We start from the raw sequence: 20,113 nt of genomic DNA, 5'->3' as shown, positions 1-20,113 counted from the left end.
CATTACGTTTTAAAAAAGGTACATTTCATATGTTTTGTTATTGTTGTCATTAAAATTAATGGGTTTTTTTTTAATTTTTCATTGTTTCTTTACCAAGAAAGATACTGTTGTATAAAAGAATTTACTTATATGGTTTGAAAATATTTTCAAACAAATATAACAAAAATAGTAAAAATTAAATAAATATAAGTTTATTTCAAACTAAATGTATCCAGTATATATCACATTTTCGGAAAAAAAATAGATGATATGAAAAGAATTTTTTTTTTCCTGAGTAAGAAAAAAAAACAACAAAAACAAACAATAAATAAACCAAAAAAAAGAATAGATAAAAAATAAAAAAAAACCGCGCATCCACGTTTTTAATCGGGTGTGGTTAAAACTAACGTTTCCAAGTCTGACGTTCTCAATTGTGACGTCACAATCACTTTTGAGAAAACAACGCCAACAGCTGTGTGCAACAAAAGGAGATATCTAAACAAGAAAATATGGTAATTTCTTTAATTTACTCAGCAGTACAGTGATGCATATTAAATATTTTGGTAACACTGAATGAAAAATATTTTACTTACTTTAAAATCTATTTCATAGGATTTGAAGAAGAACGATAGAGGTGATGGAGTTGAGCAAGAGATTCTGAAGAATAAGACAGACAGTTTGATAGAGACAGAGGTACTAAAAGCCATCGGATTTCTCAAACATGTATTAAATAGTAGCTAAAAAATTGATCCGGACATTTGAATTGCTTTCTAAAATTAAGTAAATTCAATCAAATTTTGAACTATAGTACAAAAAAACCAGGTCTTAAAAATGTAGCATATATCAAATTTTAGAGGAAAATACCAGTAGAGGAATTTACGTCAGGAGAGACATGGCAGGACTGGTTGAAATATTACAATCAACAGTATTTCTTTGAAGTGAGTATAGTGAATCGTTCACTTTCCGTTTATAATAAAGAAAAAAAAGAAAAAAAAAAAAAAGAAAGACCAAAACAGAGGAAAACCATGCCGTGCCTTGACATATACAGATACATGTAGCTCTTTTTTGAATAACAGTACTGATGGATTTAATTTTCACCTCAGCCCTTCCCCGGTGGCGAGGCTGTTCAAGAATTCAGAAGATGGGAGCAGAGGATAAGAAAACAACAACTGAGCCAAGCCCTCGTCCCTCTTATGGTGAGTTATAATTCTTCTAAATTAATTAGTATTCTTACAGGAAAGGGTTATTACCGTAACTCCTCTGATATTTCTTTGAATATGAATTTTTGTATCTCACGAAACAATTAACACAACTGTCTTACATTGTTACAGGAGGAGAATGAAGACACAAAAGATGAAGACAGCAATGATAAATCATCTGAGGTCAAGGACGTCATTGAAAGTGATGTAAGTACCACAACTTATATGAAGACAGTCCCGGAATAAACTTATTATTCATAAGTCATGAATTATCGTAGGGCAGTAATAAAAAAGATAATAATATTGGGGGGGGGGCTAGTTAAATAAATTGATATTACGCGAAAAAAAGATAAAAATATAATAATACAGACTGTAGAAATCATATAATATGAATTATTTCAGGATGAAGAGTTGAATCCGCTCTTGAAACTAATGCTTCAACCGACAATTTACATCTGGGAAAACTTCGATGACCAGGTATTTTGATTACAAAATCTTCTGTATTTCATTCAAATTTTATTTTATTCGACTTTTTAAAACGTAAAACTAACGAGACATCACTACTCAATTGTTCATAACTTTAAAGATTTTCTACATGAAATCCTTTAATTTTTGTTAAACATTATCAAAATTGTGAACATTTTTTTCCGCGCAAAAGAAGCCCCTTAAATGGTTCGATGAGAACACCAATAAGACTTCAACTGACGTTAGGGCAGCTGCTGGGTTCTCGGACCCCTGGGGTGTGCCGGAGGAGTGGGGCGAGGAGACAGAACCAGCACAGGTGAGGGTACAGACCACGATATGTACGGTGACTGCATGACTTTTATAGTCAAACCCACAATTATGTTTTCATGATGCAATATTCACGAAATCTTGTACTTTTCAACAGGAGTGCACTGTCAAGAAAGTAAAGAGGAAATGGTTCTCTTGCAAGTCTTCGCGTAAGAGCGTAAGTACAATAATTCATTTCATAAATAAAAAAGAAAAATTATTCAAGTATAAGAACTACATTCCGATTTAACTTGCAATCGCTTGCACGCAAAATCCAACGCCATCTAAAGGCTTGCACATTTTTTGTCACATCAGTCGGTTTCTTGTCTAACGTTATCCATTTTTTCAATTGTAGAGGAAAGAAAAAAAGAGAGCTCCTGGTTTTTTTGCCAGATTTTTCCACTAAATAATTTTTTTCCACCACTGGACTGTTTGAAGATTATAAAGTTTGAATATTTCCGCTCCCTCTATAATCACCACGTATAACACAACATGCGGGGTGTATGTTATGTTGTTCACGGGGTGTAGGCTTCCGAAGCGAGAAAACGGTGTCGAAGGTACGATATTTGTCCAGTTATTCAATTAAAGGACTTATTTTGCCAAAAAGAGTATGCTTACGGAAGAAAGCATGAATTACGGAATGCATAGACACGTTTTATTCCATTGTACATGTTCTAGTTTTCTCAAACACCTCAACACAATTGCGACTGTCAGGGTGAGTTTGACCCTGACGTACGTTACTGATCAAATATCTGGACAAATGTTCCGTTTATCATCACTGTTTTGTTACTAACAATTACATACCATCAGTGTTTGATTATTCATAAATTTTCTGTGAATAAAATCAATCGAATACAGAAATATTTGCGAAAAAGTGATGTTGTACACGGGGTGTATACAACGTGTTGTACAAGGGGTGTATACAATCGGTTTTTATAACGAGTTAACGACATTCTAGAGTCTTGACAAGTATATTAGAAAATATCTGTAAACGAAATTATTAAACTAACTGCTTAACAAAATTGTCAAATTCCCATTTAATAATTTCGAGTTCTTATTCTGTTGTAGAACACAACAAAAATACAGGTTCTGATATGAGGATTAATCTACTCAAAATACTCAAATACCAGACCTTGAACACGCCTTCTTATGTCTGTTGAGAGAGGACCTGTATTTAAACAATTTCCCACCACAGCAAGGATATGCAGGAGTGGTTTCATGGGGGTTTTTTATGTGCACTTTCAGCCATCTTCTCAATGCATATTTTTTGTCGCAATGATGGCAAGAATACCTCTGTTCTGATTTCTCCTTTGTGCATTGTTTCGAATGTTCTTTTAAATTTTTTTTAAAGTTTTTATTGCAAATGGAGCAGTGCTGTGCCTTTTCTTCATGAGATGACAAATGTCGTTTTAAACCGTAATTGTCTTTGAATTTAAGTTCACATATGCTACATTCATTACCCCCACCCTTACGCTTAAACCTTATATGGTTTGACAATGCACATGAAGTGTGGTATGCTCGACCACAATGGGGACAGAGGAGGTTTCTTGGCTCTGTATGGACATTGCTAATATGAAGATTCAAGTAATGTCGCGTGGCAAATGTTTTTGGACATTGGTTGTATTTAAGGAAGGAGTCTTTTCTGGTTTTCGACTTGTCAAACGTAAATTTGATTAATTGTGCATTAAATCAAGATAAAAGGAAATTAAAATGGTATATTTTTCTTACATTTTTACTATCATACAACTTGGCATAGAAAAGGTAATCAATGTTTAGAATATAACAAGGACTATATTTTTGGCGTAATATTGGCGTAAGAAAATATCACATGTTTCGCAATTCGGAATTGCTGCAGATTAATGAGTCTGTTTTAGCATTTAAAAAACAATCACATTAATGTTGGATTTTTTTTTACTAATGTGAACTAATGATATGATACTTGGGTTTCAGAATATGTTTTTAAAATACGATTTGCCTATCAAATTACATTTTTATAAGCTTTACAAAGCGCCCATTCTATACATTAATTTTTGTGAAAAAATCACTAAAATCAGATTTTCTCTCTTATTAAATGGTCAATATATTAGCTATTCTGTCAATTCACATCTTTATATAAAGTCGTCATTTTACATAAAAATCAGAAATATTTTATAATTTGAATCATAAAAAAAATAATCAACATTTTTTCAAAATGTAAGAAAATTAGAGGAAATGCGGGCAACGCAATATCAATTTTAGTATAAATATTTATTCCAATTTAGTAGTATAAGCTGATAGACCTTCTGATATTCTATCATTTCATAGAAGAATAGAATCTTCAAATCTTAAATAAATGTCTACAGAACTACAAAGAGCTACACTTATTTTTATCATCCTTTACGTTGAGGAAAAAGGTAGTGACCTTGACCTTACCTTTATGCGAAAACAAAAAGGTCAAATTTGATTAAATTGATAGAATCATTTGGTAATATGATCCGTTTGACTGTGTAAAAATTTCATGAATTTCTTATGATAAAAAAATATGTTTGATAACGAGAAGACTCCTTCCTTAAACAGTTAATTTTTGTGAGCTTCCAGGTGTCTATACAAGGACGACCTGTGTTTAAATGACTTTGAGCAAAATTCGCATATTAAGGATTCTTCTTCATCATGAACTTCCTCTGAATGATCAATTTCTATCTCCATCTACAAAGCAGTTTTGGACTAATTTAAAACATTTGATCAAAAGATTTATCAATATACACTGTTGAAAGTCTGTACCTACCGTGTGCTGTGCTAACCAAGCTCTATACATGATAATCTAGAATCCAAGACAATATAAAGAGCTACATTATCAAAATAAATAAGCATTAAACATTTTCCATTGATATTATGCACTAGACTCTGCAAGAAATACCAATTGTATACACCCCTTGTACAACACGTTGTATACACCCCGTGTACAACATCACTTTTTCGCAAATATTTCTGTATTCGATTGATTTTATTCACAGAAAATTTATGAATAATCAAACACTGATGGTATGTAATTGTTAGTAACAAAACAGTGATGATAAACGGAACATTTGTCCAGATATTTGATCATTAACGTACGTCAGGGTCAAACTCACCCTGACAGTCGCAATTGTGTTGAGGTGTTTGAGAAAACTAGAACATGTACAATGGAATAAAACGTGTCTATGCATTCTGTAATTCATGCTTTCTTCCGTAAGCATACTCTTTTTGGCAAAATAAGTCCTTTAATTGAATAATTGGACAAATATCGGACCTTCGACACCGTTTTCTCGCTTCGGAAGCCTACACCCCGTGTACAACATAGCATACACCCCGCATGTTGTGTTATACGTGGTGATAATGGAAAACAGACATTTCCATCAATATTGTATTTAAAAAAAATGAAAAAAACTTTTTAATAATGAATAAACTGATAAATTGATTCTATAAAATATTGTGTTGTTTTTATGTGATCATGTACCTTATTATCTATAAGTTTTAGGTTTAACACAATACAATCAGGTTTCTTTTTCAAGTTTTAATTCTAATATCTGAATTAATGGTCCAAGTATATTTTATTAAAAGGGGGTGGGTAGGTACGGGGCCTTTACCATTTGTTTATCAACATCAAATCGCAACACTTCTGGTGGACGTTATAAGTCATGGCATGCTGATGATTATGAGCTTTGCTCTTACTATGACTTAGTACAATATACAATATGATGGATAACAACACCAACACAACCAAAATTCGAAGAACAACGTCACCCGTACATTAACACATCAAAAACTATAGCATCAACGCAATGGTTAAACAACAACATCAGCATCAGACTTGAATGAAATATCATGATGAAGAACAGCAAGATTGAACAACGTTTATTGACTTGTGGTCATGATACGCTGGTGCTCAATCATGAATTGCAGGCGCGAAGCATTAGTAGGGTCAGAGGGGAGGGGGTCTGCCCCCACTTTTTTCCTCGCAGAAGGAGTTGCCACCCCCCCCCCCCCCCCCCCCGTCCCCCTCCCAGTACAATGTACATGCAACATTTATGTCCGAGTCTGATGCAACATGGGTTAATATTATTTTAAACTACATATTAAAATTACAAATTGTGCAATTTGAAAATTTTAAAACAGTTTAATTTAGCATTTCATCCACAAACCAACTGCAATAATAAACGGGATAATAGGGTTCTACCATACAAGTCACAGAATCTGAGATTAGTTATCGTAAGGTGTTTCCAGTTTTAATTTTTGCGATGAATAAGTTGGTATTTGGTATTTTGCACATCCTAAAAATGGTAAAAATTCAACTGGTACAAGTATTGCACATATTTAAAAATTGTGAGAGATCAGCACGTGTTATGGGCTGTTGTTCAAGGAGATTTTTCAACGCTGGGTCTTCAGAGCAAGTTGATTGCAAGGCCCGAACTTATGCAGATGTGAATGTAAACAAACCACAGGATTATTGGGATTATGAAACCCACGTCATAAAATGGAACAAGTTGGACAACTACAAAATTGGAGAAAAAACGGGCAGAGGAAAATATAGTGATGTGTTTGAAGCAACCAACAAAACGAACGAAGAAAAATGTGCTATTAAATTTTTGAAACCTGTCAAGAAAAAGAAAATTAAACGGGAGATCAAAGTGTTAAACAATTTACGAGGAGGGGTTAATATAATCACTCTGTTGGCCGTTGTGAGAGACCCAGTATCGAGGGCACCTGGTCTTGTATTTGAATATATAAATAATACACATTACAGACAATTGTATCCGGTTCTAACTGACTATGATATCAGATTCTACCTCTATGAGCTTCTCAAAGCACTGGACTACTGTCACAGTATGGGCATCATGCACAGAGATGTCAAACCAGGAAATGTCTTGATTGACCATGAAAACAGAAAATTGAGACTGGCAGACTGGGGCCTTGCAGAGTTTTATCATCCCAGCATGCCTTATAGGGTCAGCGTTGCATCAAGGCATTTCAAGGGGCCGGAGCTCTTGTTGGATTTTAAGTTGTACGATTATTCTCTTGATATGTGGAGTTTTGGATGCATTCTAGCTCAAATGATTTTTAGGAAAACACCATTTTTTCATGGTAGTGACAATTATGATCAATTGGTTCAGATAGTTAAAATATTGGGTACAGAAGATCTAGCCCAGTACGTAGAAGCTTTTCAAATTCAGTCAGAAAATATATTAAAGAGTAATGATATATGGAAACTGCAATTTTCCAGAGAAAAACTTGTGAACTTTGTAAACCCGGAAAATTGCCACCTTGTGAGTTTAGAAGCACTGGATTTATTAGATAAACTTTTAAGATATAATCATTATGAAAGACTTAGTGCAAAGGAGGCAATGGGTCATGCATATTTTTACCCAGTTGTGAAAGGTGGTCATTTTAGCACATGGCAATTCTGTTAATGACTTCTAATGGTACACATGGTACAAATATTCTAATTCTAGGATTTCAGATATGAAGTAGTTTATATTTATCTTAGATTATTGTTGAAATTTGTGTATTTTAAAGTTCAATATCGGTATATTAAGATGTTGTTTGCAGCTTCCTGAGCAGTGGATTGAATGACAGCATCATTTGGTGTTCAGTCTTACACACAGTGATATATTCAGTGTCCTACTTTGTTATAAAACCCCTGGTAACACAAAGTTTAGAGTTATATTTTACCTATTATGAATCATGATTTCATGATGTCTGTGTCTACCTCATTATTTTGTGTTTACCGCAACCTCTTTCTTAAGAATAGAAAAGGTCATGTCTATCATTCTTAATTGACACAATGGTTGCCCATGATCAGAGTGTATGCTATTTCACTGAACAAAGGTCATTTAATCAAGGTCAAGGTCACATCACCATTGGCCAATATGAAACAGAACAAAATAAGGCCATGTGGTGGAATTTGTCTCTATTTTATACTCAATATAATACAAGTTTGCAGGGTATCAGAAAATTATAAAATTTCTTTAACATGTATTGTGATCCACATTTTAATTTTGTAATCAAGAAATGCTAAAACAAATTACCCTTTTGATGAAGATTGCATGACAAGAACCCATTTTTCTTTCGCAAAATGTCATGCCCCTTACATTAGTTTTTTGGAGTTAAATTTTTATTCATGGTTTTATACACCTATTTTGACTAAGGTGCATATTGTATCTTTTTTCATTTTATTTATATCTCATTGATTTTTATACATTGTTTTACGAAAAAATTGCCATTCGTAATTTTTCATTTGGTAATAATATATTGTTAAGAGTATTTGGTACTTTATTTTGGAAGAATTCAGTCAAGATACACATCTGAGATTTGATTGTTTAAAAATCATATCAATATAATTTATCGTAAAATAAATGCATTATTGCATTTAATTTGAATGTCTTTATGTATTGATTGTTGATACAATACACTGCAGAAATTTCTTAATGAATGGTATAAATCACCCCTGTAAGAAAATTGTCGTATATATAATGATTTAAAAGAAACTTGTATTTTATGCAAAGTGTATACAAACCACATCTTCGCTAGCCAAGGGTTTTCGGTCCACTTTGCTCCCCATATGGGGAGCAAAGTGGACCGAAAACCCTTGGCTAGCGAAGATGACAAACCAGGCAGCAACTAGAAAATTCACTGCAAGTGTCGCAAAAAGTAAGCTATAGTCAATTGATAATTTGAAACAGTAATAAATATTTCAAGGTTACAAGCCTTGAATTTGTATGACTAACCCACAGGCACCTGAAATTATATATTTTTCGCTTAATAAAAAATATGTACCCTCTACCTAATAATACTAAAATACAATGTGACAGTTTTAAATAAATCCAAGATGGCAGCGATGTGTACCTTGTGTATTATTAGATAGTCGTAGAGGGTACCGGTATTATTTTTATTTAGACAAAAATATTATAGCATTAGCCCCCTACTATTGAACAACTGCATTCTGTATCAGCCATGACTTGACATTTTTATAAAGATATATTGATAATTTATCATTTCAAGTGCCATAAAAAAAGAAACCCATGCAAGGGCAAACTAATGTGTTTCAGTGATTTTCTCCTTAGTCACCAATACACAAATAGGGAGCAAATGATAAAAGCATGTTCCTCTGCAATGGAATCACATTGCAAAGATTTGCAGTTGCAGAAAAAGACAATTATATGCAATTCCACCCTGAACGAAATACAAATTAAGTCGAATGTAACATGTTGATAAACATTTCGTAGAGCCAGAAATACCAAAAACACCAAATACAATTAGTTTAATTAATGCTTTTATTCACAACACAAAATCTAACATATGTTCAAGATTTGAAAATTGATTTATCGCATCAAGATTTCTACTCTTCTATTAAAACTATCTTGAACAGGTATTGCTTTTGGGCCCTTAAGACATTAAACGAAAATAAACTATTAAAACTCCTCCTTCTTAAGGGAGACAATTTGCTTCAAACAGCATGTTGTCTCCCTTTGATTGTGAAATGCTGTACATCAATTTTATTTAACAAAAGCTTATTTTCACATGAATGTAATTAATAACTTTTTTCCCCTAAATTACGGATCAGAAGTTGTAGTAAACGTTCATTTAAGAGAATTTGATATGACAAGATGCACATCTGAGGCGTCTTCAGCAAAGCTCACCAAAATTCCCTACACCTGCGACACAATTTATCACAAGCGTTCGCTCTGCTGAACACGCCTCAGAAGTTTAAATAAAATTCTTGGGTAGTAAAAATGATATACAATAGAGGAGAATTGGATTGTCAAGACTTAATTTACAAGGATATTCCCATCAATGAAATTCTATGTACCTGGTACAAGTACATGTACTGTATAAAGAAAGTTTTCTGGTCATTTACTTCAGTTATTTTTTAACCTTGAAATTGATTCCCTATCAAAGACTTTTGATATTATAAATCTTTTAACTTGCTGAAATATGTACTACTATACCACATAACTATTAACTTAGCATGGTAAAAGAATATACAGAAAGAGTTCAACAAATGTAAAAATAATAGATCAACAATGATACACGTGAATCAAAATTCATGCAAACACTATAGGTTAATGCTACGAAAATACTTGCACATATACAATAAATATTAAAATAAAATGTTATTAAAAACATTTGTTTTTATTAAAAATCAAAACACTATGTCACTAACTTTGATACTTTGAGTAAAAATGCAATATGTAAAAATTCATTTTCATTAAATAAAATAAAAAAAATAACAAAAGCGAAAAATCTCAAGCTAAATTCAATTACAAACATCACTTTCCCAGATTAATAATTCTAATATTCATCAAACTGCAAGCATTTACCGGTATCTAAGGCAAAGAATAACACTATTGGAAGGAAATATTTCTTACTTTAAACTATGGTTTAAAACCATTTTATCAATATCTTGGACTTTCAGTAAGATGTTATGATCTATTTCTTGCGTCAAAACAACAAAGCTCGTCAAATTTTTAAAAGGCTTAAATTTTTAAAAGGCTATTAAAATTATGAAGATGCACATTTTAAGGAATTGAATTCAATCTATACTAATCCACAGATACCTGGACAAGGAAGCCAGCCATTCATCCCTTGCATTCAGTACACTCTATATTTTCTGGCAAGGCTTATTTACAATACTGATATAGAACTGCACATGTAGAGTAAGTAAAGAGAGCTAGCTAACACCACAGTTAATGGCTGAGATTACAGAAACTCCATTCATCAAACAATGACATGTACCAACACCACAAACAAAAAAGGGGGAAGGGGGGGGGGGGCAAGTCTGCAAACAGAAGACTAGAAAAAACAGACTAGAAGCACCAGTCACCACAAAAAAAAAAGAAAATCAAAAAACTACAATTGCAAATACATTTGTACATAAGCAACAAAAATGCATGTTTCCGTTCATCTCTAAATTATCCGATTTACAAAAAAAGCCATTCACAGCATCTATGATAACATATTCTTAAAACTGGGTTTTTGCCATTTTAACTTCTGCCTTCATTGAGTTACACACATTTTTTTTCTTCCTGAAATACATTTGTTACCCAGTTTTAACACTACTCTTATGGTAAGCAGATTGGAAATACCTTGCCATTGACATAAACATGTACTGCTACATGTATTACCCCTAGAAAATGACATATTCTTATAATAAACAAACTAAAGCACTTAATAAAACAAAATCTACTAAACAAATGAAAAATAAAAAAGAATTAAATCATGATGTACATTGTTGTACATTTATAAGAACATGAACTACAAGTATATGTGTACTTACATGTGTGTTCAAATTTGCACTACTTGTGTAGATTTTTGTCTTTTAAAAATGCTTTACTACACAATACATTATTTTTAAACAAAAACAGAAACTCTGCAATCTATGTGGAATATATTGTTCAGTCTGACCATTCAAATAAACACCTCCAATTTTACCAAATCCTGATTTCATACCAGTTATATACTACATATATCACAGAATTAAGAATATTTTAGAAATAAATTTCTTTGTTTTCTGTTTGAAATATGGTACACTATTTTTTCAATCACACAATATTGTGGATTTTATGCATTAGGATATATCACACAAACACATAATTAAACATCAGTTTGAACATGTTCTTTGAAAAAAAAAAATCAGGACAATGAATTTGATTTCAATAGCCAAAATGACCTGGATTTCATTGAGAAAGAAACTAAAATCATGTCTTCCCACGTTATATACTGCAAACATACCAGTAATGGTGCGAATTGCAAAAAAACAGAGGGATTCCGAATGCAATGGAGGTAAAGAAGGATTTCAACATCAAAAATACTGTTCAATTTTCATAAAAAAAAATTTGAAACTGAGTACTATGCATTATCTACACCTAATAACTTTAGATAAAAACAAAAAGTTCATAAAACAAATGAAGATTTAAATACAAAGTCTGTTGGAAAAAAATATAGTACCAGGTGATGAAAAAAAAAACATCAAAAAACAGCAAGTGAAATAAATAATAATAGTGCAAAGACTGAATAAATTAACAGTAGTTATATAACAAGTTTCTAAAGAAAAAGTTTTGGGCAATTTCTTCTTATATGACACATGTACATGCATACATATATCATTCACAGATAAAGTCTCCTAACAATCTTCATATACCCCAATGTAAACCACCAAACAAAAGAGATCTTATCACAGCAATATCAGCATCATTTCTTCTTCAAAGTCATTCTTTGTTTGCATTCCTGCTCTGCAGGTTAGATGCTTGCTATCAAAATAGATGCATTTACAAATATTTGAAAATCTCCAACATTCATTTCTCCGACATACATGTACTTCTTTCTCATTTCTCTCAATTCCAAACAGACTTGGACTCTATTTACCCACACTCAATTTCTCAAACCATATTATATTTAAAAAAAAACGAAAAAAAAAATACAACCATGGCAGTGATTTTCTACAATTTGAGATAAAGGTGGGGATTCTACAATGAATTTGTAGCTGTAAGCTCTGTAATGCTCTTCAGGGTCCATTAGCTCTGTTTCTCCTTGTCTGCTTGGTTCATGAGTAGATCATAGCACACATTGCAAACTAGGACCATTTCTGTCTGGGCTTGAGGAGCTACAAGGAAAATGTATCAATAATAGAGACTTTACAAAAAGACACCAAAATATTTTGAGTTTGATACCTATATATTTACATTTTCCAGTGTCTTTGCCTGTGATAACACTACGTATCGATTTTGTACTGTATAACCCATAATACAAATGACGCCAAATTGAGGCGCCAGCGGGGTTTGCTTATTTATATTTATATATTTAATTGTACGATGGCTTAAAATCATACAAATATCAGTAATAAGGAATCATTCTTTGAATATTATGAGGTGATAATTTTGGTCGGGGCATGATCAAATCTATCATAAAGCCCTTCGGGCTTTATTGGATTTGATTACGCCCCGACCAAAATTATCACCTCATAATACTCAAAGAATGATTCCTTATTCCTTATATCTAAACATGTATAAATAAAAGATTCAGTGTCAAAGATGATGTGACAAGGGGAATAACTCATGGATATCAATTAGCATTGAAAGATTATTTGAACTTCATGCTCATAGAGGTATTGAGTGTGTATCTGAATTACCTGTTGCGCCAAACATTGACTTGGGAACTTTCTGATTACAACACTTTGAGCAGAAGTTGTTTCCACAGTGACGACAATACAACTGGGGAGAAAAAAAATAACAATATGTTTACATCGCAGGTATCGTACATGTGAACATACATCAGCTTTTTTACTGTGTACATGTGCAAATTAAATTTATTATGTCACAATTGTACTGCAGTAAAATTTACCTTATTCATTAACATTCACGTATAATAATGTTGCTGTTTATATCTATATATACAGTACACAGATAATTTGTTGGTATTTAGATACTCCTTACATACCATTTACAACTTAGATCAACTTTGTTAATAGATTACCATATTTAGGCACCTGACTGTAAATATTTTGTTCGATAAATGTAAGTTCATGAAGATATTTCTACAAACTACACATATTTATTCTAGTAATGATACAACCTATAAAGTAGGTCAAGAGAAATTTTAATTCAAAGGCCTATATGTTTATTTTTTAAAACCTCTTATTAAATTCTCCCTTTTTTACATCATACAGAATAAAATTTACTGTACTTACTCTTCTTTTCAGTATGGAAGCAAACGAAACATCACATTTATGACAAGTTTCTAAAAAAACAAATAAAAAAATATCCAGCACCAGTTAGAGTTACATATTCATAGGTGAGGAATAAATTTTCTAAGTTATGTTTACAATATTGAGTAAATATATATATAGTTACATGTCTACCGACAGTGCATTTCAATCTTTTCTGGTTGGTAAGTGCTACATATTGTCTACTCATGTAAAGATATTATGTCATTAGGTGGAATTAATTTCCTTTTCTACATAAATACTGATCTGACACTAAAACTCATAACGTAAACCTCTGAATTTTCTTTAGATATAAATCTATATCTCTACATCTTCAAAATCATTCTTACTCAACACAATATGTTTTTTCAAGTATGTGCAATATACTTCAGTGGTGTAAAATTAAATATGGTGCAAAAAAGGGAAGCTTATTACTCACCATTAGCGATGTGCTTCCGTCTTTTCTTGAGTGCCAAGAACCTCTCCACCATGGTGGGTTTTGAGTACACAGAACTCTTCAAATCCGAGTCATCAGAAAGAATTTCAATATTGCTGGGATCAGACTCTACCTATACAAATGAAATAAAGTCAAAAACATTTTAATTTTTTTTTCAAACCCTTCCACACCAAACTACATTTTGTATGTTTTAACAGTTTATACACTGTAAATTTACAGTGATATAAATTATTAAACACATTATTTGGGTTTGCCAGAGAGGATTATCCAATTGTGTGTTCCGACTCCTTTTACTTTTTGTTCATAGGAAAACAATGTGTAAGTATTTTCTATAGTTCACTCCAGACAGCACATGACTCATCAAAGTACAATATTAATTGATTTAGGTGTCTTGATTTATACCAGTATTACCATATTACTCATTCCAAAGTATGTTTATCTTATACCAAGAGTTGTTGAAAGTTTGTGTGCCTGTGTTGATATTTATGGACATGCACAATGTCTCATTAAAAAGCACAGCTCTCATCTAGAATCTAACAAAATATTTCCTGTGAGCAGGGCTTACATCAGATTGTTCCTTTATTTCAACTTCATTGCTGGCTCGGTCATCTGATTCTGAACTTGTGTTACTGGGAGTCTGTTAAAGATAAAACTCCATGATTAAATATTATCTTCAATACATATGTACATTTTGTCACTCAAATTAATGATTGAGTTCAATGATATGCCCCGGACAAGATTTCCAATGAATGTAACTCACTCTTGAAGGTCCATTATCTTTCAAAGGTATTGGAGATAAGGAAACTCCCCAGCACTTTTCTCCATACTTTAAAAATTCTATAAAATATTCAAAACAGTCATTTAAAATGGATTTCCTTTCACATTGAAAAACGAGTCATGGAATTAATCTAGTCAGCATATTGTATGTAAGATACTCACTGTGAAACACAACCTCATTGGCCAAGAAGAACCAATTAACAAGCATGAAACAGATTCCCCTTGTAGGCAGCACAACCAAACTCAATAAAAATACACATATTTCCACATGAAATCTACAAAATCAAAAATAGAATACATGTAAATGGTTGAAAAGACTAAAAAATAATGTCAATTTGACTATGTGTTTGTTTGGTCCTCCTTTGATTTTTACCTAAGAGAAGCCAGAATGTTGTCCCATCTAAGAATTCTGTAAAACTCTGTCAGCCCATCGTTACACAGTACAATGAAGTCATACATCTGTAGAAGACTGGAAAAAAAAACATAAACAGTTATTTACAAGCCTTTTTATTGGGGTAGATCGAGGGGAAATATTTTTTCCAAGATCATCAAAAGAAACCTATGATGGTTTCTGATGATGCTTCAAGGCATCATTTGACAAACTTTTTCAGGTTTTGTCATTTTTCCTGACCTAGATTTATAATGAAGGTCCTTTATATTTATATAATTACTAAATGTAGAACTAAGAAAGAAGTATCATTGGTATTTCTGTAAACACTTCCAAATTTATGGATTCTAAATGAAGAAATGGGTTCAGAATATCTGTATTTATTTGTGTACATGCATTAAATTAACTCAATCTCTGCATTATCGTACTTTGACATGACATCTCCTATAAATAAAGATGAGACAGTCCTACCTATAACGGAACTGTTTGACAGTCTTCATCACTTCCTCATCCTCCACATCTTCTTCTTCTTCCTTTGTCGGTGATGTGGAGGGGAGGAATTTCCCCAGAATCCTAGTGTGTAACTGCACAAGTGATGTTGTAGCAATGCAGATCACCAACAGTGACATCAGAGTAAATACAGCACCTATACAAAAGGACACACACAAAATACTGCAAGTTTCAAGTGACCCTTATGCAAACCTATGAATTATTTTCCTTAGACAGAGGTGCTGGTAAATCTTGTTCATATTTCTTCATCAAGAACCATAAAATGGTCCAAAAGATTTATCATAAGTATTTATTATAACAAAAGAGTCCTATAATTATACTGTTATACAGTCAAATCTTACAATGTTCGATTTCTTAATTCTTATCAAATGTTTGTTTTAAAACTTAATTACACTATCATATTGTGTGTATTTACAGTCAAATCATTAGTTAAGATGCTCATTATTAATGACTCATCATTGAAGTCAATAAATGACTGTGGAAATTACAGTCTACGAAATGTACAATTACATCAAACAGACATTTATCTCCCTAAAACATCAAAACAACCTGACTGTAAAAGTTACACTAAAAAGTGATAATGATATCAGTACATACATTTAAAAATAACAATCAAAAATTGCAGAGAGCAATAACAATAGCCATGACAAACAACAAGAAACAACAAATTTACCTTTTGTCAAAACAAGACAAGCAAGATTGCACAAAATCCATACAGCCAACGTTCCCATTGTATATTTCCATCTGCAAAAAATAACAAAAAAGCCACTGCGGTGTAAAATGAATTCATTATAATGCAGTGCTTGAAATATTAGATAAAGAGGTCTATAAACATTAAAGCATTATTATGTTTACTAGTAGAATTGTTTACAATGATAAGTTGAACAATCACTCATGAGAGACAATCAACTGAATAAAGATATAAAACTAAATGCAATAAAACCATAAACTTTGTATGCTCTGGAGTGTTGAATAATTACCTTCTTATATCTTCGATGAAGTACACAACTAATGCAATAGGTTCAATAAGAGTTGAAAATCTATCAACTTCTGTAACAAAGTCTGCTAGGTCCATTCTCCCATACTTGGAGCCATCTGAGCCATGTTTATTTTTTCCGTTGGGAATTTGAGACTCGTTATTTACTTCCTGAAACATTGTAATATGTTTATGTAAATCAAATCATTATGTCACTCTGGCATATAAAAGAAGTGAATTTTAAAGTGAATTCCAGTTTCAAAGGCTTAAGCAGATATCGTTTTCACCAAGATAACAAAGAATAGAATAGAATGTATCTATTGCATAAGTGCATTCTAATTAACATGATTAATTAGGAACTACAATGTTGGTAGCACATTATACAAACGTATATAAAAAGTAGCCTAAGATTTCACATCATCTTACGGTCAAATCCGATCATAAATCAGTATTTAAATAATACTATTTTCATTGAGCATACTAAGTGTTGTGATTTGTGCTTTAGTTTGCCCAAAACGTGCAAGAAATCATACAAAATTCCTGAAATTCCCTTACCATTTCGTGTGTAATATTTCTGTTTTCATTTCGCATTCTGTAACTTCCGGTGTCGAATTCCTAAAAGAGAAAACCAATAATGGAATTCCGTACAAATTCTTAGTTTCTATGCTGTAAAAATTTTATGTTATTTTACCTATAAAATTTCATACTTGACATTATTTATTTATTCATCTGGTTAATTTTTTGTTAATTGAAGTTGAAGTAAATAAATTTGATGCAAAATAGTGTTTCTAGTTTTCAATATTTTTTTTTTTCAAAATGATTTTATTATTACCTAAACAATGTAAATCAGTTCAAATAATGCCCTCATTATATTTCACATGCTCCTAGCTCTAGTATATCACTAGCTCTAGTATATCATTTTAATGACAACGATTCATTTAAAATATTACTTTGTAACTTTTCCCGACAATGTGCTCAATTCATATTTAAAGCTTTCGGGATAAGACAAACCTAAATGATTTACATACTTACTTACTTATCACTGAAGTGTATTACAAAAAGAAAATAAAAGTATTATTGCTTGTATAGACCTAGTTGTTATTTTCACTTAAACTATACTAGTTCTTGAAACGAATATTTTGGAATTAAACATTAATTATGTTTTAACCAAGCTTTTAAAAAAATATCTACGGGGTGTGTAATTAAATAAAAATAATAATGTTCAAATTCCGTTATTTTGATTTGACATACTTTGCTCAATAGCGATATATTTATGGTCATTTTGCGTGATTACGCTATTTATGATAAATTACCATGATTATGTCAAATCATTGCCAAGTGATATGGCAACATTTTGTCATAATTGATTTTCTGATCGTCGAGTTAAGGTGACCGATAACAGTTAATTACCATGCACCAATTATATCTCTGTACAGTGAAACTCTTCAAATTTTCTATGTGTCATTTAGGATAAGAAGTAAGACTCGATCTTCTAATATATATATTACACCTACATCTAAACATATTCATATCGACCATGATCTAGCATTTCATCTCTTCGACGAATATTCGGTTTTATACTTTGAATGTTTGAATAGTTCCTCTCATTTCATTTTGCCAAATAATTGTGCCAATTTAATAGAACAAAAATATTCTAGTTAAAATTAAATAAAGTCTTAACCCACCACCTTCCGAAATTCTAAAAGACATTGAATTATCCAAATTCATACTTTGTTAAAATATGTCGAAGATGAATGAATTGCGAGATCGTCTCAAGGAACAAGAGACTTATTACGGGATGGCATGTTTACAGCTTACAGTCTTAAATCAGCGATTCGAACAACTGGCAAAGCGTTACGATCGTGCAGACAAACTGGGTCAGAAGTCGTTTCGCTACTCGCTCAGAATGAAAATGGCCATTTTGGAGGGTGTTCGAAATATGTTCTATGAATTCGCAACTCTGAAAGCGTGTGACGTGAATAAGCTGCGTCAAGAAATCTTAATCGAACACGCTTTCTTAGAAAATAACGGAGAATACACCGATTCTTCTCCACTTTACGGTCGCTATGGGAACCCACTCTTTCTTCTTGCTGGCGATGATGGTGATGATGACGATGAAGATGCTGACGACGAAGTCGACGAGGATGAGGCACTATACGGAACTGACACGGAGAGTGAAGAAGAGTTGTAAAACAAACGTGGCAAAAAAGTAATGAAGTAAACGTACAAGTAAGTACACAATGTATGTATAATCTATTTAGTATCCCAAGTTTTAAAGCATTGCCTATGAAATTGCCTATGAAATGAGTGTTCTAGAATTTCCGTGATTGACAATATAGATATTTTGATGATTGATTATCGACACAATATACGCAAATTTGTTATACGACTTCCTCTTTTGAACAGATCGTTATTTCAATCGCCCCTTTTCTTTTGTTGTTTCAGCTTATCCAAAGACTTCGTTCACAGACGACACTTAATGAATACTTGTATTCTATTCTTGCCCAGGGAAGTACAGTATATGCAGAATGTTGTATTTTTCAAGAGAATTATAACTACCTACTTGCTTGTTGCATATACTGTCAGTTCCACTTAAACCATCTTGATTACTGTTTCAGAGTGAGCTTTGGTCTTCTGATGAATCACTTCAAAACATTTAACAGAGAAGTGGATGGTTTATTATACAGACAAGACAAAGGAGACCAGGAAGTAACTGAACACGGAAGAGAGAGAGAGAGAGAGAGAGAGAGAGAGAGAGAGAGAGAGAGAGAGAGAGAGAGAGAGAGAGAGAGAGAGAGAGAGAGAACTTTCGATTTATTCTATACGTAATATTTAGTTGTGTACTTTTAAAAAACGTCACAAATTACTGTACATGTAGTTGTATTGCATCATATAATGAGACAAAGTTGAGAATTTGTACTCGTTTAAGTATATTATATTAATATGAAATACGTAAAATAAAACTATTAAACACGTATATCTTTTGTTTGAATGGTTAATCTTTCATTAAAGTATTACTGGTATGTGGCAATATAAGCCCTCCGAAGCAGAATGTCCGTGTAAAATAAACTTCAGACTACCGTTTGGTCTTGTCCATAGGATGAGCTACATGTTCCATGAAAGGTGCCGCTAAAGAATTATACTTGATTTTCGCCGTTTTTGGAGGTTTTGTGATTGTGTGTCAAAGTGGAGACACACAAATAGTTTCTTGTACCGCATAATAAAACATTCTACAGTAGACAACTCTGAATGTATCCAGTTAAAACATATTTTCTTCCGTTTGAACGTGGTAATTTAGATTGAATTACTTTCTTTTATGGTAATGATGAGTATTTATGAG

At 32.3% G+C, this 20,113-nt stretch overlaps 3 protein-coding genes across 3 annotated transcripts; 2 read left to right on the top strand and 1 right to left on the bottom strand.

Moving 5' to 3' along the window:
• The first annotated feature begins 416 nt into the window (after window positions 1-416).
• On the top strand, window positions 417-2,439 carry LOC105331082 (uncharacterized). Its single transcript, XM_066067913.1, has 9 exons — window positions 417-491; window positions 592-672; window positions 834-917; window positions 1,083-1,175; window positions 1,311-1,385; window positions 1,581-1,655; window positions 1,837-1,959; window positions 2,068-2,127; window positions 2,305-2,439. The coding sequence occupies exons 1-9, from the start codon at window positions 489-491 to the stop codon at window positions 2,353-2,355; spliced, it is 645 nt and encodes a 214-aa protein (XP_065923985.1). The 5' UTR covers window positions 417-488; the 3' UTR covers window positions 2,356-2,439.
• A 3,736-nt stretch (window positions 2,440-6,175) lies between these two features.
• LOC117690544 (casein kinase II subunit alpha) lies at window positions 6,176-8,308 on the top strand. The gene has a single exon (XM_034474944.2). The coding sequence runs from the start codon at window positions 6,206-6,208 to the stop codon at window positions 7,373-7,375; it is 1,170 nt and encodes a 389-aa protein (XP_034330835.2). The 5' UTR covers window positions 6,176-6,205; the 3' UTR covers window positions 7,376-8,308.
• Window positions 8,309-12,101: 3,793 nt separating this feature from the next.
• LOC117690545 (protrudin) lies at window positions 12,102-17,448 on the bottom strand. Its single transcript, XM_034474945.2, has 12 exons — window positions 17,329-17,448; window positions 16,778-16,944; window positions 16,471-16,541; window positions 15,759-15,933; window positions 15,273-15,368; window positions 15,062-15,174; window positions 14,883-14,959; window positions 14,688-14,759; window positions 14,105-14,234; window positions 13,651-13,700; window positions 13,093-13,174; window positions 12,102-12,567 (listed from the first exon to the last, which is right to left on the bottom strand). The coding sequence occupies exons 1-12, from the start codon at window positions 17,362-17,364 to the stop codon at window positions 12,479-12,481; spliced, it is 1,158 nt and encodes a 385-aa protein (XP_034330836.2). The 5' UTR covers window positions 17,365-17,448; the 3' UTR covers window positions 12,102-12,478.
• Window positions 17,449-20,113: the final 2,665 nt, after the last annotated feature.

This window comes from Magallana gigas, chromosome 8, assembly GCF_963853765.1.
Source record: "Magallana gigas chromosome 8, xbMagGiga1.1, whole genome shotgun sequence".
NCBI lineage: Eukaryota > Metazoa > Mollusca > Bivalvia > Ostreida > Ostreidae > Magallana > Magallana gigas.
This window is presented reverse-complemented; position numbering and strand designations above follow the sequence as displayed.